The sequence below is a fragment of the Cricetulus griseus genome, chromosome 9 (genome assembly GCF_003668045.3).
Source record: "Cricetulus griseus strain 17A/GY chromosome 9, alternate assembly CriGri-PICRH-1.0, whole genome shotgun sequence".
Lineage (NCBI taxonomy): Eukaryota > Metazoa > Chordata > Mammalia > Rodentia > Cricetidae > Cricetulus > Cricetulus griseus.
Window position 1 is genome coordinate 779,837 of NC_048602.1, and position 26,747 is coordinate 806,583.

General features: G+C 48.6%; 1 protein-coding gene across 1 annotated transcript in view; it reads left to right on the forward strand.

Annotated features, from left to right (window-relative positions):
• The first annotated feature begins 7,447 nt into the window (after positions 1–7,447).
• Positions 7,448–26,747, forward strand: part of LOC113837174 (zinc finger protein 536) — a 251,204-nt gene continuing 231,904 nt past the window's right edge. Inside the window, exon 1 of the mRNA XM_035449240.1 lies at positions 7,448–9,629. Within this exon, the coding sequence (XP_035305131.1) occupies positions 7,448–9,629 (2,182 nt within the window). The remainder of the gene's footprint in view (positions 9,630–26,747) is intronic.

Below are 26,747 nucleotides of genomic sequence, written 5' to 3' on the forward strand. Positions count from 1 at the left end.
GTACTTTACATCTCAGTGGGGGTGGGTGCTGTTTTGGAGGTTCTGGAAACTTTAGGAGGTAGGAGCCAGCAAAAACAAAACAAAACAAAACAAAAAAACAAAAACAAAAACAAAAACCCAAAAACCAAAAACTTAAGTTACTGGGGGTGCATCCTTAGGAGTATATTATACCTAGAGTCTCTCTCTCTTTCTCTCTCTTTCTTTCTCTCTCTTTCTTTCTCTCTCTTTCTTTCTCTCTCTCTCTCTCTCTCTCTCTCTCTCTCTCTCTCTCTCTCTCTCTCTCTCTCCTCTCTCTCTCTCTCTGCCACAAAGTAAATGGCTCTCCTGTACCTGTACTACATATGCCTACGACCATGAAGCTATTCTCAAACACATGGGGCCAAGCAACTGTGGACTGAACCCTCTGAAGCCATGAACCAAAACAAATCCTTCTTAAGTTGTCTATGCCCGGTATGCTGGACACAGAAACAAAGATCAGCTAATTCAGTATGCTTCCTGTATCTGAAAACAAGGGTACGGAATGTTGTGTTAGTATCTGAGTAGGGTTCTTGCACAGCCAGAGTTGTTAGTCATTTAAATGCCACGTTGGGTTTTGTTGGTTTGTCATCACAGAATCCTAGGATGTCAAAAGGACAGTTATTATCAGTCAGTTTTATATACTGAGGCCTGGGCATGTATTCAAGGTCACCAGTGGGAGATCACACCGCTGGATTCTTGTCAATAGCTCTTCAGGTGGCATCCTTCCTCACTGGGGCAGCTACCCCCTTGAATCAGAAAGGAGAGTTAAGGGTGATGTGCCAGTCTTTGTAAATAGTAAGAAACCATTAGAGTCTAAAACAGCCTTTGGGTACTCACTGGTCTGTAAACCAGTAAGCAACAGACACACTCTCTATATCCATGGTGACTGCCACCTCTGCCCTACCAACACAGTCCTCAGAAGTGCCTTTTTGTCTATTTATTTATCTATCTTCATATGTGTGTTCCTTGGTCAGGTATGAGCTTCTCCATGGCTGTAGTTCTTCCTTTGCACTGTCTGAGTGAAGGCGTTGGCATGTGAGCGTTATAACACAACAAGAATGTATATGATGTTAGCATTCAAAATAGCCACCCATTTGTCTTTGCTTGGGCTCTGGAGTCAGGTTTCCCAATAGACTTTGTGTTACTTTAATTTTATGAGCCTCAGTTCCCTTATTTGTCACTACTGTGATGGGGTAAGCACCTGGCATGTAAGGTTGTGTACAGCCAACATGAGCTGATTACTGTGATATTCTCAGACAGTGTTGACATATCTTTCCTTAGCAAAGGGATGATTGTGAAGAGAAGATGCTGTTGGCATTGTAGGCAGCAAAGATGCTGAAGGTGGTGATTTGTCCACCAGCACGGATGCTGCCTCCTGCTCCGTGCTCTCTCTGCTCAGGCAATCCCACTCAACATCTGAGGCAGAGAAGGCCTCCATTTGAGGAAGTTTGAAAATTTGACCCTCAGCTCGAACTCAGCTTTAACCATCACACAATTTCCAGCCCCGGAAGTCTGATTTGAATATCATGTTTTCATTAATATATTCAGTAAGGTTTGTTTTTTTTTTTAACTGTTTCTGGCCCTGTCTCAAAGCATTGCCTACACATCAGTCAAAAACGGAACAGGTCACCCATGGTGCCCTCTTGTTTATCTATTAATCATCTGGCAAATAAACCACTCAGTATCCTGCCCACCTCAGTAATGTTTGTGATGTAATTGGTTTGGATGCCCAAATGTCACCAGCGTTGATTGTAAGAGCTGAAAAAAAAATGTACTTGCTAAACACAGCAAGCTCTAGGCCAAAATGTAGGCATGAAATCTCTGGTTTATTTTTATAATAATGTTTACAGCTGTTTAATGACCCCGAAAAGGTTCAGTAGTTTGGTGTTCTGTATTTCAGAACAGGAGTGTGTGATGCTTAGAACAACCTTGCTTAAACAGTTAAGCATCAGCCACTGGGAAAATTGTATTTAATAAGCCATTGTGTTCTAGGTGAACTTGTCTAATTATTGCTTAACTTATGTAGAAGAAAGCCAGGCGGGTTACAGGAAGGAGCCAGGCTCTTTTGGTTTTTTTGGGGGGGGATGGATGTTTCTACACAACCAGAACTGCAGGCTACGAGACCCTTTTGAACAAACTCAGTTGTTTTGGACCCCCGAAAGCTGTTAAGGGGGGGCAAATTTCAATTGTACATGGCAACTCAGGTGTGGGATTCCTGCAAGGTGTCCAGAGCAACTCTTGTACCCACTTTGATAAATTATGAAATATTTAGTTGTGCTCGGCTAGGCAACAATATTTAATTTTTTAAAAATCCACTTGAAGCAGTTATTCTGGAAGTCGTTTTATTTCTGACTATTCTTTTCCTTAGTATAAGGATCAAACTCTTTCGTGAAACTTACTGGCAAGATCTATATTTTTGAGACAATTCATAAGGTTTTCCCCTCCCCTGTGCTTGCAAAATGGAACTGTATTTTTGTGTAAAACTTATTTAAACTTATGGCTGCTGGCATTTCTGGTGTCCTGATAGTTTTAAATTTCATCCTGAGGAAAAGATACAATTAGGTCCCCTCGGAAGAGTTAAGTGAGTGCTTTTGTCATTGATATCACAGGAAATAGTTTTGAAAGGAGCAATGCAAGAATGAAAATAGCCATTAGCTCTATCAAAAGCAGTTGAATGGCCCCGGGTACCTGCAGTGATGGGCTAAGGACAAGGCATTTTGATAGTCCACATTCAGTGGCAGGTGTTGCCTGAGGTGACATTCCCTTCCTCGGGAGCTTCTGCAGAGCTCAGGGAGAAAACTTAAGGTCTTCAGAAGCCTTCACTAGACTCATTTGTCTTCAGAGATGGATCCCAGGACCTCCAACACCATGGTGAGAAATGCTGGAGTGGCTGAAGCTCACACGCCATCGACCATGACATTGAACGCCATCGGTGCTCCTCACTGTGACCCAGGGTAGTCCAGGACCAGATAGAACGTTAGGATAGTTTGTGACATCTAACTGCCACCTCCAGTGAGGACAGTTGCCTGCCTTTGCTAGATTTAGGTAATTATGTGTTCATTGATTCCTTCCATCAGCCAACCAAGGCTTAATGATTTACATATACAAATGATTAGGGTTGGGGCCATTTTCATTGTTGAGAAGTGATTTGGCTTGTATGTTTGTGGTACTTGGGATTGGAGGCCTTATGCACGGGCAGCAAGCATGTGGCTCTGGGCTACATCTTTCACCGGTTTGCATCATTTGATTGCATTTTGAGTTTTCTACCCACGTGACGGCATTGGTTGTGGTAGTCAGAGGTTCACACTGCTCAGTTGCCTGAAGGCCTGGGTTGTGGCGTATACTCTGGTAGCCCATGACTTCTTGACGTGGGCTCCCAGCTCCTCCAGCGTGAATGCTGAGTTCCTAGCCAGGCTACTGGAAGATGAAGTGAGCATGCGGGCTAAAATGTTCCTTGGAAACTGGCTGTTGAAGTTCAGAATTGTGTATGGATACGCATGAGTGACTTGCTTGTCAGGACCCAGCCATAGGGCAGGGGACAGGTCATGGTCAGACGCTTGCTGTGCGGCCTACGAGGAAGCAGTGTGATCCCCACAGGAAGGCATTCCCTGTTCATTCGTTCCCTGGAAGGCTAGGGAAAGGAGTAATAACACTCTCTGTAAGAACAGAGGAACTCTCACAGGCAGCCCACCTCCTCCAGTCCTGTGAGCGCCTACAGTAGCAGCTGGATCCAATCCTTTAATAGTAGGATAAATGACCCTTAGTTTCCCACGGTATGCATTTGTGTGAGTTGCTGGAGTGCCACCACTGAGGAGTCCCTGCCTGACTATCAACAGTCTTACTTGATGTCTTGTGCTTGTATGCTTGAATACATGATTGAATGTGAGTGTACACACACACACACACACACACACACACATGCTCACACACGTGCCCCCCACCCCACGGAGCATATCTCTACATAGTCCCCTTAGGTACTCTCTCGTCCCTTCCCTGTGATGGTCCTTGGCCCACGAGGCAGCTACATTAGAAGGTTTATGACCAATATTTGCTGAATGACTGAGGTGAGGCCTAAATGAATTGTGGATTGCTAAGTGCGGAGAAGTTGGGGCTGGCCCAGGTTTTGTGAGTCCCAGGCCGGGCCTAAGGCCAGCTTGTCCTGCCTGGGCTGCTTTGGCCCAGGGACAGAACATCAATTACTTCACACTCTTTCCAAGAACTCACGCTCCCCTTTCTTGCTTCGAGTGGAGTAGCAGGCAGTGGTTTGGGATGGCACACAGCAGCAGCCTGGGCCCACCTGCTCATGGACAGCTGAGGATTCAGAGATGGATCTGACGCAGTATTGCAGTGCAGTGGCATTCTCTGCCCAGCTTTCATGCGGGTTCATCGAAGGGGCCTGGATCCTAGGATCATCTTCTGGGCCGTGGCTGGTGCTTCTGAACACACAGGCTCTGTGGTGGGTTAGATCCTGAAGGCAGGGGCCACTATCTGCCCCTCAGTGCCCAGAGTAGGGCCCGAGAAGGTGGCTAAAGACTGTATGATCCGCATGGGCACCTGGACAGAGAGACATGGCGATGAGCTAACCGTCTGGTGCTTTTAGAACTTCAACTTCTGGACGCTAAGTGTTCTTAAACTTGTAAAAAGCTGAGGTTGAAATGAAGGTGAGTTTCCTCCAGGGCCTAGCTGCTCCCATAGGCAGAGTTTCCAGGATCTGTTCATGCTTGTCCATTGTTGGGGGACAGGGAACCCAGCTGAGCTTTAGGGTTCACTTCAGGCATCTGTCCTCAGAGAAGTGGTGACATGCTGGCCTATTCAGGAGGACCCCAATCAAGGGAGTTAGAAGGAGAAATAGAACAGAGCTGAGGACCAACCTCCTCCATCAAAGTGGGTGCAAAGGGCCCTGTGAGCTCAGACCTAGTCAACTCTGAAGAACCGGGGAAGCACATTCTAGAATGCTATATCCCTCCCTCACTGAAACATTAGCACTGGTATCAGGAAAAAAAAAAGGTGTTGATTTAAACAAACAACGACAACAACCAATCTTGTCTTTTGGGCAGAGTAAAAGAATCCCATACTCAATTTGCTGGCAAGTGGAGGTGGCCAGGGCCTTCAACTTGACACTCCTTGGTCAACCTGATGGTAGCCTTGTTGTTTGTTCTCACAACCTCCTCCTCCATCTCTGATGAACTGGCACCTGGCCTCAGCGACCTGAAAATAGTACATCTTTCTGGATTCACATCTGCTGAGCCAGCCAACTGGGCAGCCCTGGGAAGTAGGCCAGTCATGTTGGCTTTGATGTCTCCAAACTCCCCAAGAGCTGTTGGGTGGAATTCTGTGCACTGTCATGTGGCTTCGGGGACAGGATCCATATTTGCTCAAGGCAGGAGCCAGCATGGCTTGATAGGGCTGAAAGGGGCTGAAGGGCTCCAGACTTGGCCCTGGAGGCCACGCATGCCTACAGCTGCTACACTATGGGAGTACCCCTCCCTGATTGCCAGTGGATGCCATGACTCCTAGAACCCAACAGTATATCTTCAGTGAGTGATAGTATCTGGTGCACAGTGAGAATTCATTGGTCTGTTGAATGAATTCTAGCATCTCCATGACAACCTAGCTCCTGACCAATCTTGAGAATTGAAGATGGCAAATTGGAAGCTGCTTTTACCGCAAGTGAACACATGCGTGTAAGCATGTGCAGAGTTGACCATGCCATCATTCAAGGGCTACACTGTCTTTACTTTCGCCAAGACAGGCAGTCTCCCTCTGGAGACCAGCAACCCACATACTGTCTAGTCTATCTGGGAGGCAATCCAGCCAACAGCAGACTTGGCTGGGGCAGAATGTACTTGCCCCATATTTGAGCTCCGGCCCCACAAGTCCTCCAGGGGAAGTTGGTTGGCCCCACAGTTTGGGCTAGGGTTAAAGATAAGACCCCTGTACCATCTAGCTGACCAACACATTGACATACAAAGAGGAGATCTGCAGAAACCTGTCTAAAAGCAGGAAGTGGATCTGGACTCCTTCATGGGGAAGGCATATTTGGAAATAGAAGGACTCCAGGAATAGGTTCCTTGCTATCCAAGCTAAGCACCCTGCATGCTCTGATATGGAGGAGAGCCTGCCCTCTGACCCACCTGGAACAGTCTGGCATTTGCTGTTCTGCACAGGCTGTGGAGGGGCAGAGGGGACTATTAAAGACAATTACACAGACTAGCTTTGAGTGTTTGTGTTTAACAAACAGCTTTGAGTTCTAATTTTCTGCAAAACACATACTGCAGGTACAATTTGTACTCATTACTGTATATTGGGAAAGTTATTAAAAACACTCAAACTTGGTTGAGACTTCCTATGGCATCGTCCCTGGATTTTAATTGGTTTTTATCTAGTTCTGCAAAAGATCTCTTTAAGGCCAATCAAAGTCCCCGGCTCTGCTGTCTTGCCAGCCAAAGGACAGGGAGAAAGCATCATACGGCATAAGCCTACCTCCATGCAAACACCAATAGCCTCACACAGTCCACCAAGATTCTATCAGGAGATCGTGTATGGGATGGACACAGTTTCCAGATGACAAAAATCAGTGTTTCGTAAAATAAGGGTTAAATCTTAATCTCTGAGGTTTGCAAAGCTGCTACTAGCAGTCTCCTTAAAATTTAATATACCTCGTTAATGCTTCCTTGCAAACACTGAAGGATTTTTATGATTATAATCATGTGTTACAGCACCTAGTACTGTTTCTAAGCAGCATACTAATCAGCTTAATGAGATATTACTGCACTTTTTGTTGACTAAAGCAAAATCTCTTTTATTGTTCTAAAGCCTGTCCTTTACTTTATTTTTTCCCAAAACATTATCTTGTTTTATTATGTACCAGTAAATATCATGCTATTGGTGCTATTTTTTTTTCCTTTGGCCAAATCATAAAATGATCTCTTTCGTCTTAGACTGGTGGGTGTACTGAATATAGTAAACAGAAAAGAAAGTGCCCTGCGGTCTTTCAATGAAAGCCACTCTGCTCTAAGGCAAACTTTGGACTGAACCAACAGGTAGGGGCACTTTGTGAAGGGAAAGGAGGATCTGTTGAACACGCAGAGTCTCGATATGTTATTAGGTGTTGGAAACGGTAAAATATTAATAATTGAAATGTGAATGAATAATTGCAGTCTGTAAATAGGAAACACAAGGAAGACGATCCATTCCCCCAAAACAAATTGGAGGACACTGCCATCCATGTTGCATAATTGGCATTTAATAATTCATCTTTTTATTATTGTTTTTGACTCTAATTCCTTAGCGTTATTATGGGGTGGGTACGTCATGAAATGCAAGCGTCCTCTCCCGCCCCGACCCATGCCCAACTGATGCTAGTAGCTATTGCTTCTTCCTGCCACTGTACCTGGCGCAGGTCTGACCTCTGTTTTTCTTCCTAGGGATGGAAGAAGCGAGTCTGTGCCTTGGAGTGTCCTCGACGGCACCGGAAGCTGAGCCTCACCTGAGTGGCCCGGTCCTCAACGGCCAGTATGCCATGAGCCAGAAGTTGCACCAGATCACGTCACAGCTCAGCCATGCCTTTCCCGAGCTGCACCCGCGGCCCACCCCGGAGGAGAAGCCGCCCGCAGCCCTCGAGGAAAAGGCCCACGGACCCATGAGCGGGCAGCCCATGGGCAGCCAAATGGCGCTGCTGGCCAACCAGCTGGGCCGTGATGTGGACAGCAGTCTCAACGGGCGAGTGGACCTGCAGCAGTTCCTCAACGGGCAGAACCTGGGCATCATGTCCCAGATGAGCGACATCGAGGACGACGCCCGGAAGAACCGCAAGTACCCGTGCCCGCTGTGCGGCAAGCGTTTCAGGTTCAACAGCATCCTCTCCCTGCACATGCGCACGCACACGGGCGAGAAGCCCTTCAAGTGCCCCTACTGCGACCACCGCGCCGCGCAGAAAGGCAACCTCAAGATCCACCTGCGCACCCACAAGCTGGGCAACCTGGGCAAGGGGCGCGGGCGGGTGCGCGAGGAGAACCGCCTGCTGCACGAGTTGGAGGAGAGGGCCATCCTGCGGGACAAGCAGATGAAGGGCAGCCTGCTGCCCCCGAGGGCCGACCTCAAGCCCCTGGCGCACGCCCAGCAGGCCCCACTGGCCGCCTGCAACCTAGCCCTGGCCCCCAACCACAGCGTGCCCGACGTGGCCCGCCCGGCCCCTTCCCCGAAGCCGGCCAGTGTGCAGGAGGACGCGGTGACCCCGGCCGCGGGCTTCAGGTGCACCTTCTGCAAAGGCAAGTTCAAGAAGCGCGAGGAGCTGGACCGCCACATCCGCATCCTGCACAAGCCCTACAAGTGCACGCTGTGCGACTTCGCCGCCTCGCAGGAGGAGGAGCTCATCAGCCACGTGGAGAAGGCGCACATCACCGCCGAGTCGGCCCAGGGCCAGGGCCCCAACGGGGGCGGCGAGCAGGCGGCCAACGAGTTCCGCTGCGAGGTCTGCGGCCAGGTGTTCAGCCAGGCCTGGTTCCTCAAGGGCCACATGCGCAAGCACAAGGACTCCTTCGAGCACTGCTGCCAGATCTGCGGGCGGCGCTTCAAGGAGCCCTGGTTCCTGAAGAACCACATGAAGGTCCACCTCAACAAGCTGTCGGTGAAGAACAAGTCCCCCACCGAGCCCGAGGTGTCGGTGCCCCTGGGTGGCCTCTCCCAGGAGGCCCACGCCAACCTCTACTCCAGGTACCTCTCCTGCCTGCAGAGTGGCTTTCTGGCTCCGGACAAGGCCAGCCTGAGCGAGCCGGCCCAGGCCCAGCTCTACGGCAAAGGGGAGCTCCCGGCCAAGGAGAAAGAGGTCTTGGGAAAGCTGCTGTCGCCCATTTCCAGTATGGCTCACAGTGTCCCCGAGGGAGACAAGCACTCCCTCCTGGGCTGCCTCAACCTGGTGCCACCGCTAAAATCTAGCTGCATCGAGCGGCTGCAGGCAGCTGCCAAAGCTGCAGAGATGGACCCAGTGAACAGCTATCAGGCCTGGCAGCTCATGGCCAGGGGCATGGCCATGGAACATGGCTTCTTATCTAAAGAGCATCAGCTCACGCGCAACCACGAAGACACTTTGGCAAACGCCGGAGTTCTGTTTGATAAGGAGAAGCGGGAGTACGTGTTAGTGGGAGCAGATGGCTCCAAGCAGAAAATGCCTGCTGATTTGGTTCACGGCACTAAAGTGGGCAATCAGAGAGACCTGCCAAATAAGCTCGACCCTCTAGAAGGCAGTCGGGAATTTTTGTCACATGGGCTCAACCAGACGCTCGAATACAACCTGCAGGGTCCTGGGAACATGAAGGAGAAGCCCACCGAATGCCCGGACTGCGGGCGGGTGTTCCGCACCTACCACCAGGTGGTCGTGCATTCCCGTGTTCACAAGCGGGACCGCAAGAGCGATGAGGATGCTCTCCACGTGGGCGTGGGCCTGGAGGAGCGGCGTGGCTCAGGCAGCGACCAGGAGTCCCAGTCGGTGAGCCGCTCCACCACACCCGGCTCCTCTAATGTGACTGAGGAGAGTGGGGCTGGAGGTGGCCTGTCGCAGACCGGGAGCGCCCAGGAGGACAGTCCACACCCCTCTTCACCTTCTTCCTCAGGTAGGCTGATAGGAAGAAAGGGGACAGGCCCTGCCCCCTGCCGGGACCCGCTTGGGCCTGCACATTAGCCTCGGGCCTTAACATGGTTCTGAGGTTGGCGTGGCTGGACCACAAAAGGTGTTAGGCTGGATGCTGGGCTGTGTGTCAGTTTCCTTCAAGGTGATGCCCTGCTCCAAAGTCGGGACTGTCCTTTCAGTAAACCTTGAACCATGGCTACCAGCCAAAGGGAGTAGAGCCTACTTCCCAGTGGTGTTGATGGTGGCATGCTTTTGGATGGGGCCCGGTTTGCCCTTCCCCTGTAGCTGTTCCGTTCCATTTGTGATCTAACCTGGCTCTTAGCTTTGTCTCTGGAACCCAGGAGTTCACGCATGTGGATGTCAGGGTCTCCATTGCCTCCCCTTAACTGTGTCCACACAAGGCTTTCATTTAAGAGTTCTCTCCCAGCCTCCCCCCCCCGGGGGGGGCTACCTCTTATGCCCTTCTGACTCTGCAGCCTGGCTCACCTGCCCCCCCACCCAGAGCCACACTGCTTTCCTCTGACGGTTTTAGTCAAGCTCAGAGGTTTGAAAACACAGATGCGTGGCTGTGCGTCTTCAGCTGTACTGTGTTGCATGGGCGATACAGTTCTGGGGTCTAAAATAGCAAAGCAGAAAAATCTGTCATCAAAAATGTCTGTGAAATGCTGAAGCATCCTGGCCCTGTTTGAGGGGGAGAAAGGAAAGGAAAGGAAAGGAAAGAGAATGAATATACTAAGTCTAAGGTGGCTAAATTAAAATCGCTACCTAACAGCAGGTAAGAGGTTGCCTTCATCCATATTTCCCAAGTCCCTTACTAATGGATAGTAAATTGAAAGTTATATCTCCAGCCCTTTATAAAGAAAGTACCTCGCTAATACTGTAATCATTCTACTGCCTAACAACAGAGGAAATCATGCCATAACAAATACCCTGTTACTAATGGCAACATTGATTTCTGCAATCAGCCATTAAGTCTGGAAAATGAAAGACAGTTTGAGGCACCTCGAGGCCCTGCATTGCCCACTGTTAAAGACGTGGCAGTGTGCTGCTGAGGGTCATTTTTTAAAAGTTTTTTCTTCTCTCCGTTTGCATGTGTGCATGTATGTGTGTGTGTGCGTGCGCGCGTGTGTTCTCTGCTGGCTGTTATTTCTATCATAGAGATGATTCACTGCTGTAGTTACTAACTAGATGCCGGTACAGTTGGTTGGTGTTCTCTCTTCAGCTTCCCTTTCTTTTAGAACAAAACTCATACAAGAATAAAGTGTGTGTGTGTGTGTGTGTGTGTGTGTGTGTGTGTGTGTGAGCTTATTACAAGCCAGTCTTACACATAAATCTGAACGGCACATTCCAGAGATTCCGATAGCACTTAATGCTGCTGCTTAAATACCCATGAAACACACTGTCTGCTCGTGGAGTCCTGGACTCGCTGGCGATTTATTACTGACAAGATGCTTCGGGAGAGTCTAACAAGGATGCGAGGACCACGGGAGGATTAGGTCACGCTGCGTGGAGGGGGGATGTTGTGAACTTGTCCTTCCTGCCAGTGAGAGCTCTGTCGGGATGGGTCCCCACAGGCTGGTGGTGAGCTCCAGGCATCCCTCAGCTGCCTCCAGGGATTCTTTCCAACCTCTTGGAAATGTGTTCTTCGCTGTTCTGGGGTTGGGGACCTACCGGGGGCAGAGGTCAGGAAGCAGACTGGAGTCCCTAAGTTTTTGGAGTGACATGGTTTTCACACTGACAGATTCCATGCCCTCTCCCAGACCTGCTAAAACAAGAGGGTCTTAGCATGATGTTCCAATGCCAAATGTTCAGCTCTATTAATGACATGTTTACCATGTTTTTTTTATCACCTTCTGGCCAAGTGATAGCCAGCTGCTTGCTGGTTCCCCATCTCTAAATACTCCATTGGAAGAAAAAAAAAAGTACACCCGAAATCCAGATTTATTTATTTATTTATTGCTTAAGAGAAGCATTGAGATGGCATTAGCTCTCCATCTTATTTTCCCCGTTGAAGGATTTTACAATTGTGAATACTGATTCTTTCATTTGGGGTTTGACTTCTTTGTTTTCTTCATATTCAAATCAGACCCTTTCATAATTTTCTGACTAAGTAAGGAAATAGATGGCATACCCACTCTGCAGCCCAAATCAGCTAGCTGCGTGTCTGAGGGCATTCAGGTTTTGCTGGGATTTAGGATTCTCCACCAAATCTGGTTCCTTTCCCACCTCTTCTTTCTAACAAGTGTGACTTGTATAAAGTGTGATTCAAAGATGCATTTAAATAAAACTCTTGACACAAAAGGTATTTTTATTGTTACCTGTTAGAAACCTGCAAGGTGAAGGGGAGGGAAAAAAATGTAAGCCCTTAAGTAAAGAAAAAAGTACTTATTAAGGCTTCTATTAAGAAATAACTGCAAAACACGGTCTTACAAATTTCTCAGACTGCATAACAATGTCACAAAACTTCATTTGCATGGCTTGATTCTTTTTTTGTTGAAAACTGGGTCAGTAGGGCCTGAGAAACTATTTTTTCAGATCTTAACCAATGAATTCTTCTTTATAAATCGCTGCTCTTAACATGATAGTAGTTTTGAATTCATCATAAAAAAACCTTTTTAGCAGAGCCTCTTAGAATAGATCTCTAGAAGAAGGCTTACAATGAGTGGCAGAGACGTCCTTTGTTATCTGATGTAATTCTTTGCAAAGGAGGATTGGGAACTGAGTGGCTGTTTAAAAATGTCTTGCTCAGACCGAGACGAAGAAGGGGTCAAGTTTGCAATCAAACAGTTATTGCCGAGATGGGCGACTGTCACTGGCTAGGCTAATGTGGGATGCAGCTGTTTGTTATGTGAGCAAAAGAATGTTTGAATCAGTGAACATGTGAAAATGATTCCAGTGAACCAGAAAATGTGTTTGTTCTTTTGCCTCTCCAAACTGCTGAGAACCAAGCTTAAGATCAACCGCGAAAACTAGGACCTTTGACAGACGGAGAGGTCATATTTTCTAACAGAAAAGCGACAGAACTTGCCACACAGATCACCTCCCCATTTCCCTTTGTTGTTGTTTGTTTGTTTATTTTTGACTCATTTATAATTTCACACCATAGTGTATGTCGTTTGCTTCCGTGTGCATTGCAAAGCGAAACTATTTGGAGAGCATCAGCTTACAAATTTTACTCTTTTATGACATTTAGAGATGGGGCGGCTGTTCTGATGCCTTCTCGTTTTTTTCTGGCTAGCGTGCAAAGGCTCTGATGACATTAATCTCTGTATCTTTCCTGAAAACCTCCACTCAAACCACTGATGGATGTAGCCTAGCTTTTGCTCTGAGTCAGAAAACAACTGAAGCCCTGTTTCTTCAGATTTTGCTTTGGAAATCATGCTTAGTATAATTAAAACTTAATGTACTAAGAAACGATACTGTTCATTATATCCAACAGGGCAGTTACCTTCCGAATGCCCCATCATTTTGGAGTGGGGATAATTGAAGTGTGGATGGTGGGAAGGGGGTAATTGAATGCATTGACCCTCCGTTCATTAAATAAAGTCAGGAAAGTTGCAAGATCAATGGAAGCCAGGGAGGGAAAGATGCAAAGACGGAAATACCGTTAACCCCTACTTCTTCTGCTGTAATATTTTGAGTTGGACAAGGATTATTTGATCAGCTGGGCTAAAAGCCTCGGGGGTCGGTCAGTTTTTGTTGCTAGAATGCATTCCTGAGATGCTGAGTCTCCATCCCGCCTAGGCCCATTTGCCACCGAATCAGAGGCCTTTACCCACACCCCCTGCCAACCATTGGTGATAGTGAGATGATAGATTTTCTTCCTTTCCCACCTTTATTTTCCTCTTGTGATTCACCCTCCCTGCCCCCGTTCACGGTAACCACCGCCTGTTCCACACAAACAAATCCAAGTCTTCAAAAGATGATTTAAAAAAAAACACACACACACACACAAAGAGAAGAAAAAACATAGAACTCTGAGGATTAAGATCTCCTTTTTCCTTTTACTTTTATTTCTCTTTTTCTTTTTCTTCTTCTTCTTTTTTTTTTTTGCTTGTGCATTCCAATTGTTCTTAAAATATTTGGCAATGTCAATTAGTAACTGAGCAGAGTTAGCTGATGAACACAATTTTCCAGTAGACTGAGCACCCTATTGTTGCCGAGCGAACAGCAGATTTCTGAGGTCATTATCATTCGCTGGTTGCTTGGCCCAGCTGCTTCCTGCTGCAAAAGCCAAACTTTATACTGGAGCTAGGGGATGGCTGCAGCAACAGGGGGCTGGGGAGGGGGGGGAGAGGGGAGCTGGCTGCAGAGCCTAAGACAGTCATTATTGGCAGAGGAAACAGAAAGCAAAAGTTTTCAGGCTATTTCCTGTACCCTGTCCCTTTGCCACCACCTTCCACCTGCAGGAGAGTTAAAGGTTTGGAGAACACCCCCAAGGCACGGTGCTTCTCACCTCTGTAGAGCACAACTTTGGGAAGCAATCATTTATTTATAAAACTCCTAAAGAATGTTTACTGAAACCAAGAACATGGGTACAATTCCCTCATAGACAGATATGATGCTTCTATTTTTTTCATTAAAAAAAAGTCATTTTTAGATGCTTTTAGCAACTTGAAATGAGTAAACTCAGGGACCACAGGCAGGAAGCAGCATGCCATTTTCCAAAGGGACCTTTGAACCGGAGGTGGTCTGAAATTCCTTGAAAATAAAATTTCATGCTGGGGCTCACTCTTATGCCTGTGAGCTTTTTTTCCTTTCCCTCCATCACCCTGACTCCTGCCCCCACCCTCACCCCAATTTGGGAGCTGTTTCATGGAGATGAAAGCTGCCATGGTTCTTTTTTTTTTTTTTTTAAGCTCAGCTGTTAAAGCCGAACACCATATGCAGCCCTTCCGTGCCCACCGTGGGAGCATGTGCAGGCGGCCACTGTGTTTGTGGAGATTTACCGAGGCCCAGCTTGTGTGTGCCAAAGCAGTGCCCAGGCAGATGCTGGCCAAGGTCCTTCTTCCAAGCTGATGATTTGGTGGCCACCCGCCTGGATGGATACACTGGCTGACACTCCTGGGGAATGTTAGAGAGGGCAAGGGTCAGAGGCCCGGGTGACCTCCTACAGTCCTTAGCTCTTCCACGCGGTCCGTTTGCTAGCTGGCAGCCACTGGCAGATGCCAGTCACTTTGGGTCAGTCACTCCATCGCCATCCTCCTATGGGAGTTTGGAGGCTTCCCAATACTTCCTTGTAATAAACTTCCCCTTCCAAGGTGGATGCTCATTGCTCTCTGTTTAGAAACAACTATTCGCAAACACATGGTGACATCCTAGGGCTTTCTTACTTGCCCTCTTGAATGTGGCTGTAAACCCAGCTTCCTTTCAGGAAGCTGCTGTCCCTTAGCAACTCAGCAAGAGAGGCTTCACTCCGCAAGCATGGCAGAAGGGATTCTGGAAAGTCTTAGTCTCCCTACACGCTTATAGTCTGTGGACATCATGCGGGCATGAAGGGTTGGATTCCAGGCCTATAATTGCTCAAAGCCCCAGCCAGTGTTCGGTTGATGGACTCAGTTTACATAGATGCAGACTGGGCACAGTGTGGCAATCCCCTCCCCTCTCTCCTGATGTGTTTCAAGGGAGGGGGGTTGCATGCCAGGCCCCCAAGCTCTGACACCCATGGTGTTCCACCATGCTCACTGGCTGGAGGAATGGAAGCGGCCTTTTTAATCCCAAATGATGGCTGTCAGCAAACGCTGATGAGCAAAGGGCAGGTGCCAATGAAGCAAAGAATTAAACTGTCAGTTTTGGAAACACGGGTCTCTAACGGGAGTTTCTGATTCACATCCTGGCTGCTACCACCTTTGGGTAGGTTGTGGCTAGAATTAGCAATTTGCTTTATGAACAGGCACAGTGGGGCAGCTACACTATGGTTTGCCCAGAAGCAGGTTCACTGAGTTCAAGAACTGCTCTTGTCCAATTCCCAGTGTCTTTAGGTCAGTAAGAAATTCCACCCACCAGGTAGACTTTACATGGCTGAACTAGTGCAGCATGTGTTTCACAGGGCTCCTTGGGGTCCTCCCGCTCACCCAGCCCCTTCTTCCAGGTAGCAGATCCTTCAGATCCCTTCTTTGGGCTCTTTTTTTCCATGCATAGAAGAAACTACATTTTCCGGAAAGAAATTCTGGAATGTATCTTAATTTACAAGCTTCGTGTGACCTCCAGGAAATTTGGGAACAGGGCTAAGTTTCGAGTCCTCTGTTTTACTGTGGAAGACTCCCCACTGGATTCCAGACTCCAGCGAGGATACTTGGGGAGCTCAAGATGGAGAACATAGAATCCATTGAGAACCCAACATTCTTGATGGCGCTTTGTAAGGGTTGTGTGGAGCCATTTGGCCAGTGGAGTCAGAGAAGTGTTTTGACTTCGCAGCTGTGTGTAAATGTTGAGGGTTAGGGTTTGAAGCAATCCTGGAGACTGGTGATTGGCTCTTGGCACTCACCTCATTCATGATGATGACATTGAAACTCGTGCCATCTGTGAACCTGGGGTCTTCCGGTTACCCCCTCAGGCCCTCGCCACCCTTGTTGGCATCTGACAGGCTTTTCTCACCCTTGTCGAAACTCCAAGCATGCCCTGGAAGGAAAATGGCTGGGGGTGACTTGAGGGTACAGGGAAGAGAAGATGAATGGAGAGCGGGGTGGGCAGGCAGGTGGGGAGGGACTTTGATCTCCCCAGGAATGATCACGGCCGCAGCTGAGAGGAGCTGAGGGTCTCCCTTGCCTTTTCCTGGCAGGATGGGACGATGGCAACATTTACTTAAGCTGTGGAGTCTGGCACAGCCGCATCCGGGCGCCATCTGGAAGGCCCTTCTCAGAAAGCCACAGACCCCCTGCTACAGGAACTCAGGGAAACAGGACTTGGGCAGAGTTTGGGGTTTATTTTCTTTTCCTTAGGCACGTCCTGAGCATCCAAGCACCTGAGTAGGTTGAGGCCCCTCTGGGACTCGAATGCTCAAGTGTGGGCTTTCCCTCTGCACTCCTCTGGTTAATTCCAGAGGCTGATCTGGCTTAGGTTGGCTTTGTCAGAGGGCACTTACTGTCCCAACTGCCTCTCCACCTGTTTATTTGATGTTGTGTGTTGCTTCCTGACTTTACTCAACTGTACGTACAGACACACCTTGGAAACAAGGCCCATCAATGAGATGGAAGTACGCCTCTCCCTAAATGCCCTGGGGAGATGGGATCTAGAATTCAGTGGGCTTGACTCATGACAAATGGGGCCAAACAAAGTCTAGAGACCTGATGCCACCTTCTCCCTGATTTGCATCTTCAGAAGAAACAGCAGCAGCATCCTGAGACCAATAGTGTCTAAACTCTGTCTGCAGCTACTTGGTGGGTGGCTGGGGCTTCACCAGGAGCTGTGCTTTTCAGGGGAGTGGCCTGTGCCCAATTCCACTGGTGTTTGTTTGCTTTCTTCCTACTGCCAGAAAGCGAGGGCTTATCTTCTTGTGGGACCCGTCTCCGTGTCTTAGTTGCTGTGTGTGACATGTCACATGTGTCTGAGAGAAGTGAGAGGCACAGCACAAGCTGGCTCCTTGGCTCTGCTGCCCACTACACTGCGCGGTGAGGGTGGGGTGGGGAGGTGGGAGGGGCTTCGGCTTGAGGTGTCTGGGCAGAGTGCTCTGTCTGCCTGCCGAGGGTGCTAGGAAGCGGGCAGTGGGTGAACTTCGTTTTAATAACTCATCACTTGCTGTAGAGGCTGATGGCCATTCGTCACTGTCCTCGTGAGGCAGTGGGCATTTCTGAGGACTGTTATCCTGTGTCCAGGGTCTAGGATGTTCCATCCATTCCTCTGTAGCGCATTTGTACAGATGGAATTCTGGTTGGGACTCCACTTGCTTCTTTCCTCTTGTCTGTACCCGGGTCCAAAGCTTCCAGAGTCACAAGGAAACAGGTCACCACCACCGATGTCACCTTTACTAAAGCAGCTTGTAGACACTCTAGGCTTCGTGGCCTTTGTGTGTGATGTGAGGATTCCCCTCGCTGTCTTCAGTCATCCTGAGAGGCATTTGGAGCCTTTCCAACCTGCCTGTGTTGAGCTCAGTATCCATCGTGGACAGTGGTTGCTCTCCTGGAAGAGCAAGCTAGATACAGTGTTCTCCTCATCAGTAAAAACCCTTGGAATTTTGACAAAGTAGGTGTTTTATTTTGTTTAATCCTCCCAATAATGGAAGTGATCTTCCAGTTTGACTGTGGTGTGATGTCTAATCCCAGATGAGGGAGGAGCCTGGGCCTGGTTTGTGTCATTGTCAGCTGGGTCTGAGACCTCTGAAATGGCCTTGCTCCTGAGTGAGGGAAGCTGCTGCTGTGTGCCCACTAGCTCTTTTCTCTTACTATAAACTAATCCTTACTCACTTTGGATATTCAGAAGGTACAGATAAATTATTATTTTTTCTTGAACTAAGCATGGTGGCTCATGCCTGTGAACCTAGAACTCAAGAGGCTGAGGCAGGACAATCTCAAATGTGAGGCCCACCTGTTGGTGATTCCGAGGCCAGCCTGGGCTACATAGCCGGGCACTGTCTCAAAAACAGAAACAAGCAAACAAAAGCTAACGAACAAAGCAATTTTAGATAGATATACTTACAACCACTCAGGTGTTAACCCTGCGGTCACTTTAATTCATGCCTTTCTGTTCTTATTTTTATGCACCTGACTGTGGTTCCTGAAGGGGTCACACTGTACACACTCCTGTGTAACCGATCCTAAGGTTTATGTTACATATTAGGTTCTGAAGGACACATGGTGTCTGTAGTAAATACTCAGTTTTGCCTTAAATGCCTAGATGATGTCTAAAATGGCTTTTTTAGTGAAACAGGCAGGATTGTAATAGCTATCCTTTTGTTTCGTTTTTGCTGTTTTAAGACAGGATCGTGCTATGAAGCCCAGGACGGTCTCAAACTTGAGAACCCAGCCTGCTGGGTGCTATAACTGGATGTACATACCACCATGGCCAGCATATTGCTTTGCTTTTCTTCTTCAGAGCATCACAGCATAAGATAGAGAAGAAAAGGTGTATCTATAGAAAGACTGATCTGATGTGTCCACAAGGCAGAGAGCTTGTGTTCAGTTTTCTTGTCCCATGGACAAGAAACACCCCCATGGACTTTCTTTGCATGTTTGTGTCTGGATGGTTCCAATCACCTGTGCAATTATTTCCTTAGGTGTAAGTGGGTCTTACACCTGGCAGGTGTCCCCAAGGCTGCAGATGTGTGACTCCCAGCAGTGTTTTAAGGACACTGCTGGAGACAGTTTCTGTGCTGGAGATTTTTCCCCCAGTAAATCCCAACATGACTGAGCTTGTCCCCTTCACCAGGGTACTCTTTGACTCCTTTGTTCACTCATAGTGCCTGTACTCAATCATTAATTTATTTCCTTACTAACCAAAGGGTGAAATACCAAGAAGGTTCCGATGCAAAGAGGAGGAAAGAGAGAGCACATCTCAGCCTACAGGGGCTCACACACCGTCTAGGATTTCAGCCCACAGAGGCTCACACACAATGTAGGATCTGTCAAGTGATATGTGTGGGGCTCCAGGAGCTTTTGGAGATCATTGGTGTCCTCTTTGTACCCCTATGTCCCATGAGGGTTAAGGAGCCTTATCTGTTACCTAAGTAACTACTTCCATAGGTCAGGTGGGTCATGACCTCTCCATCCTCCTGCCTTGCCTCCTGGGTGCTGGGACTATAGGCATGCTTTTCTTTGTCTGGCTGCAAGTAACTTACTGAGCAGAGAGGAGTAACTCATTCCCTCTGTAGAACCGAACCAGTCTTGGTGATGCCAGGAGCAGGCAGACAAGAAATATTAATTTCCTCCCTCTTTACTATCGTGACAGAAACAACTTAAGGCTGGGGAGATGTATTCTGATGCTGGATTCAGGGGATATTATCGCAGGGAAGGCATGGTGGCTGAAGTGATTTGGTCCATGGCTAAGGAAGCTTGCTGTGCCGGCTTCTGACATCCTCCTGACCCTGTGGGAAGCAGAAGGGCTCTGTCAAGAGTTGGGGCTGGACAACAACTTTCAAGGCTCTCCCAAGTGGCCTACTTTACCAAATAGGTTCCAAATCCTAAAGTTCCACGATGTACCAGAACAACACCACTAGCTGGGGACCAATCTGGAGGGACATTCCACAACCAAATCACAGCACACAGACTTGTTCCTGCCCCCACCAACCCCTAGCTGTGGTCCTTTGTCCTGGGCTGTGAAGCACGGGTTAATCTGTCTTGATACATCCTTAACAAGACAGTGGAGCAGAGCCTGGTTTCTGAGGAAGGCACGGGTCCTGGGGGAGCTGGTCACCTCAGCAGGGCTGCCTGTCGTGGTTTCTGGTTGAGAGCAGCACAATAAAGGCTAATGTGTCCACACTTGGGATGAAGAGGAGGCTCCAGAACTTGTCTTGGTCTGTCTGTGTCCCTGCTGTCTCAATTGTCAGACTGTAGGGTGGGCCTGGGTCAGTCACTGGGATCCTAAGTAGGTACCCCTGAGAAATTGCATAACTTCATACTGAGATGTATGCTTGCTGCCACAAACTTTGTCCATTTGACCTAAGCGGACCTTCTTTAACAGAGAAACTGTGCACACCTGCTCACAGGGGCTCTGGTGAGTTGGGGCCAGGATGTATGCTCTGCATAACACCCCCATGGCATGCCCGCCAGCGGCATGGTTGAGGATGCGTTGTCCTTCTGTAGGGGCAGGAACTGCACAAGGTTTCATAGGAGCCCTGTGCAAACAAACGCCGTGTGCACTGAGTGTTCCTTGGTGCTGTCTGTCTCCTCATGAAATGTAACATTAATGTCCTGATTCTGGGGCCACTGTCATAGACACTTTTCTAATGTTTAAGAACCATCTTGGGACAGCCTGAAGGTTCAGTGGGTAAAGGCGCTTACAGCCGAGTCTGTGGACCTGAGCTATTCTGTATAGAACTCACATGGTAGAAGGAGAGAACTGACACTTGCAAGTTGTTTTCTGTCCTCTGTGTCACACACACACACACACACACACACACACACACAGAGAGAGAGAGAGAGAGAGAGAGAGAGAGAGAGAGAGAGAGAGAGAAACTGGAAATGATAGCATATGCCTTTAATCCCAGCTCTTGGCAAAGCAGGTCTGGTTTGCATAATGAAATCCTGACTGGAAAACAATAAAACAACAACAAAGGAGAGGAAGAGATAGACAGCAGCTCCAAGTAGAAAGTGCACACCTCACCCTGAAGCCTGGACCTGGTCTCCTGGTTCCGGCCACCCTACTGGCCTACTGGAACAGGTCATCCTCAGTCTCTGCGCCTTAGCTTATTTGACTTCGTTTTGGAGTTGGGGTGGGAGTGGTGAAGAGTGTAAAATCCCAGTGTTCACTTTTTATGTCTCCTATCTTCTCCCGCTGCCCCTTTACTCCCTGGTCTTATATGAGTGTGAAATGGCCCCACCAGATCATACAGTGGGACTTACTTGTCAGCTTTTGAGGATTCTGAGGGCTCAAATGTTAACCCTTGACAGATTCGTGTTACACCAGGATTAGTGGGAGATGTTTCAAGCATCCCTTCCCTGGGGAAATGTGAATTGTGTCTCCCTGCCTCTTGGTGACAAACCAAAGTCCAATTCCACCCAAGTTCACTCTGGGGAAGCCTGTGAGTTTACTGAGCTGTATTTACAGAGCATCGGTGAGGGATCACTGGCAGAAGTGTGGCTCACCCCAAAGCAGCTCCATTGAAAAGTTTTCAGCATTACAAATGATGTCTCAGTTAGGGTTTTGATTGCTGTGAAGGGACAGGGAAACTCTTATAAGGAAAACATTGAATTGGGGGGCTTATAGTTCAGAGGTTTAGTCCATTATCTTCATGATGGGGAGCACCGTGGCTCGCAGACAGATGTAGCGGGGAGTACATCTTGGTTTGCAGGCAACAGGAAGTCGACTGAGACACTGGGTGTAGAAAACCGCTAAGCCCACCCCCACAGTGACACACTTCCCCGTCAAGGCCACACCCACTTAACAAAACCATACCTCCTAATAGTGCCACTCCCTATGAGATTGTGGGGATCAATTACATTTAAACTGCCACAGATGGCTTCCCCATAGTCATGCAGATAGAGGCCCTCGGCAGTGAACTTTACTCTCTAGAGCTTCCTGAGACCCTGAGGTTAGCATGTGGTTAGTACAGAATAAAATACAAATGGCTGGGAGGGGTGACTGGAAACCTAAGTGAGGATCCAATGGCCCTGCCACACCTTCTTTCTTTAAGGGACTGTCACAGTCCCATATGTTTAATGGACTCTAGCAAGTAGGCACAGCTGCTCTGAAAAAAGATGACAGCTGTTGCTTGGAGGATCATCTTTACAACAGGCAGTGGCAAAGGTAGAGCCTGATTGCAGGAAGAAGGTCACCATAGGTGTGTCCTTGGGGTTACCTCCTGCTAGGGCCTCTCTCTTCCCGTATAGTCCCTTTCTGGGCTTCCTGGCGTGGCTTCTGTGCTGGACTGAACTCTGCGAACCACTGAGCACTTCAGTTACTGATGTCAGGCACTCGGTCACCGTGAAGAGGAGTCTCTTCACCTCCCCAAAGTTGTGGTGGCCAGAGTGTCACTCTGTAGGGGGTCATTCCCTGTTGGGCTCAGTAGAGGACTAGTGTTTCCAAAGTCAGGGTTTGTAGCTCTGAAGTTTGTTTTTATTGATTTATGGGGTGTGTGCGGAGAAGTTGACACAGAGTCTTGCCATGCAACCCAAATTGGCCTCCTGAGTGCTGGGATTATAGCTGTGTGCCACCACACATGGCTTCTTCTCACTGATATTTGTGTCTTAAATCCCATTAGGCCTGGAAAGCAGGAGGGCTGAATAGACCCCTTCTGTCTCCTTTTGCATCAGGGTCTTTCCACCTTGTGGCCCTCCAGCGTACCTGGAAGCAGAACTCCGCCCCTGCATAGGCCCCATGTTCTAACAGCATGGCTGAAGGATGCTCTTGCATCGGAGACCATCTCACTGGTCCTGAGGAGTTATGTGGCCAGCAAGGGCTCCTCAGCCTCTCTGTGTTCCTTGTCAATACAGGCACGGCGATGACACTAGTCTGTTCATGGCTCAGCAGAGACTGAGCACAAGGAAACATTGCCTGGAATGGAGTCTGATTGGGGTGAAATAGAGATGCATCCAGCTGATAGGTCATTGGTGGTTTGCACAGCGCCAGAAGACTGGCCTCGATGATTTAAATTCACTGCCTCTGATGACATCAGCCCACGGCACTGGGAAAACAGTGGGTCCGGTTAAGAACGGGTGGAGTTAGCATCGTTGGTGGTCCTCAGGCACTGTCTCCCTCTCCTCCTAGCAGCAAACAGGCTGCCAGAGCTCAAACTTCATACCCACATACTACCAAACAGGATAATACTCATTTCCTAGGGGCTTAGTAAAGCCTTTTAAAAAGGTTATTTTAAAAATACGTGTATATATGTGTTTGTGTTGGCATATGTGCTCATGAGTGCAGTGCCCACAAGATCAGAAGAGGGCGCTGGGTCCCCAGGGAGCTGGAGTTACAGGCAGTTGTGTGTTGTCTGACATGAGCGCTGGGAACCCAAACTCGGATCCTCTGTAAGGGTGTGAGCCGTCTCTCCAGCCCTCTAATGACATCTTGTATAAGATTATGTCCTAGCACAGTTGTGTGCCCATCCCTGATCCATTCACCAGGAAGCACCGGTTGGCTGGCGTCGGGTTTGGAATGTGGGGAAGCATGGAACCTGAGCAAAAAAAAAAAAAAAATTACAGCGTGTGGAGTATGATGTCAGCCAGTAGCAGCAGTAGGAGAGAGAGCACTTGCTCCCTTGATGAAGTGTGCTGGGGACATATGCAATGGGGCAATGGGGATAAGTCTGTCACTACGGAATATCCTTTGCTTTGTGCACATTCGGGTTTTAGAAGTAATACCAGGTTGCATCTTAGCCTGGACATGGCAATGGAAGCTGCTAAGGCAAGCCAGCTGTCCTCCCCCCAAAAAACCACTCTACACCCAACACTGTCACTGCCTTATCGGCAGAAGAAAGCATAGAAAGGCTGACTGACACTCTGCTTCTGCGGAGAAGAAGGTCTGCCTTGGGGAATGACCACAGAACTATAGTTGTTAGTAGCCATTTGTGGGGCCTGTTGGGGTGGTGGAAACAGAGGTCTTCCAAGCAGTTGGAGAGACCTGGCAGCTTTTCTCCTACGGGCTCTCTTTTCTTGTCTTTTTTATTTCCCTCCTCTCCATGTAAAAACAGTGACCCCAAACATACATCTACCCTTGGTGACGACGCTGCAGGGTCACGAGGAGTCTGGATGTCTCTAGAACTGTGTGGAGGTGAGTCCTGGCTTCTGAGGAAGCTTTTGCCCACATTAGGCTCTCATTCCCAGAGGTCAGGTAGTGTCTCCCAGTCTGGAGCTGGGGTGGGGGTGGGTGGGGATGTTTGTGTAAACTGAGGCTCCGGGAGGGTGAACCATGACACAGAGCTGTGGAGTGGCTGTGCCTCTCGTATTGCAGCTTAGTCCAGCTAGGAACGAAGTCAGTTCAGCAGAAGATGGGAACTCAAGAGCAGGCTGCAGCACCCTGGAGGTTGGCTGCTTCCCTCTGTGGGGTTGTTCTCTTGCGTCTTCTGGAAATGAAGTAAAGAAAATGTAGCTGGCACCAGCTCTGCCCAGTCCAGGATGACTGGGAGCCACTTAAGCTCTACACTTAGACTGGAAGCCATTCCCCCAAATCCCCAACCCCTACTCAAGGGCACAAGCTCAGTGTGTCCCCCAGGGCTCAACACAGGGAGGGAGACAAGGGTGCAGCTCTTCCAAGGCTACAGGACCCAGAGGACTCCTTGTTGTCTGCAGTGTGTGAGCTTACAAAAGCCCAGTTCCCCGTGCCTTCCAGTGGATCCTTGCATACCCTTTGTGGCGGTGTGTGGGTAGTGTGCCACAGTGAGTGACTCAAGGAGAGGCTAATGCTCATATCAGCCTTGTCTGGAAGCCAGCTCTCTGCTGCTCCAGTCCTTTCTGAAGAAGGGTACCCCACTGGCAGGTGGGTGGGAAGAGAGAGGAGGCTCTCATCCTTGTAGCAGGTTCAGCCCCATTCTCTGAGGTGTAAATTAGGAGGGCAGACTCATCTGGGAATGCTTCCAGAGGAGCCTTTGTTGTCTAGCTAGCCTCCTGGCACCATGGGCTGAACCAGACAACCACTTCACACTGGCCACACTACGTTAGAACACTCTGGGCTGTCCCTTGGACCTTGGCCTTCTCATGGTTGCTTTTAGGGCCCAAAGCAGAACTCCTCTTTGGGGGTGGGAGTGGATTTACCATGGTGGATGTGGGAAGATGATTGGCTGGTTCCTTCTTGTGTGTGTGTGTGTGTGGTGTGTGTGTGTGTGTGTGTGTGTGTGTGTGTGTGTGTGTGTGTAGATATTGGGGTGAATGTGTGCATCTTGGGGTAATACTATCATACATATTGGCTTAACTCTTTTGAGACTATACCAGGGTCCCTGTAAATGATGGGTGTTTAAGGATGTGTTGGGGTGCATAGCTTGGTCTGGGAGCATATATATCTATATCTATATCTATATCTATATCTATATCTATATCTATATCTATATATATTCCCAAACACTGATATGTGCTGTAAATATCACTGTGGCTCTGTGGCTATCATAGTGTGTGTTAGAAGTATGAATATGTTGGCATGATTCATGGGGCATGATTCATGGAGTTTAAGAGTTTAGGAGACTATGTTTGTTAATACATGGATTCATAAAGGGTTTATGTGTTGAGATACGTATGGTATGTGGCTGTTGGCATAGGTATATGTTGTGTGCTGTGTTGGGTGACTGCGTTGGTATGTATTTTGCTTTAGTAAAATGTGTATATTGGGATGTATGGATCTGTGCCTCTGTATGAGTAGGTTGCATGGTGGTTTCTTATTAGGAAGGTGGGCTTGGGATTCCTGGTGCATAATGAATGAGTTCAATCCTGCCTTTAAGGAGCAGTAACTAAGTTTGCACCAGGCCCTGCCTCTTCCCAGAACCTCGGAGCACTGTGAATGGGGGCTTCTCCCTCTAGTGCTGCCTCAGCTTCAGGCCGGGGTGGCTCTGGGATCCCAGTTACATGTACAGGAAGCCCTACTTTCTGGCACCTTACTACAAGGTCCTCTGTAGCCTCAAGGTCTCTTGGTAAAAATTGGGGCTTGAAGTTCTGAGACTTCAGTCAGCCATGCATGAGTTGGGCTGTCCTCGGCGGTGTGGCATTTAGGCCATGCTGGATAACTCTAGAGAGAAGACACACTTGCTCAGCACAAAGCGGGATCCAATGGCCCCACTTCCCTCTAGGTAGCAATATATCAAGTCTCAGTGCGGAGCCTTGCACTGTTCTATAACAATGGGGCTTATGGTGGCCTCAGCTGAGCATGTCTCCAGGTGCATGGGGGTCTCTGGAGGTCTCAGATGGGCACAGGGCATGGCCTATGTCTCTGGAGGCAAACCCTGAGTATTTATGGAACCCCCTCTGTGAGACAGCTATGACCTCATCCTGTCAGGGTGTACACCTGTCTCTCCAGGAGCGTCTGTGATGCTCTGAAGGCTTGCTCTCCTCCATCCTGTTCTTAGGGGTCACAGTCAGAGTACCAGCCTTACACATGAGTCCCTGTTGGAAGCCAGGGTGGGGCTCTAGAGCTGTTAGGTGTCGGCCCATATCCCTGATCTGCAGAGGAGGCAAAGGGTTACACTGAGCTTTCTGCAGCCCTAGAAAGTGACTTTGAAGCACCTTTCAGTTCTCGTGGCCCCAGTGTGGGGCCACTGGTTTGTATAGGTGCAGCCCCAAGGAAGTGAAACATGAGGCTTGGGAACTTGTCACAAGGCTGGGGCTCCAGAATGCAGCCCAACACAAGCAGCTGCCAATCAGTGCCTTGTTCTAGCTCAGCAGTTCTCAACCTGTGCGTCACGACCCCTATGGGGGTCGAATGACCCTTTTATAGGCGTCATATATCAGACATCCTGCATATCAGACATTTACATTATGATGTATAGCACTAGCAAAATTACAGTTATGAAGTAGCAATGAAAATAATT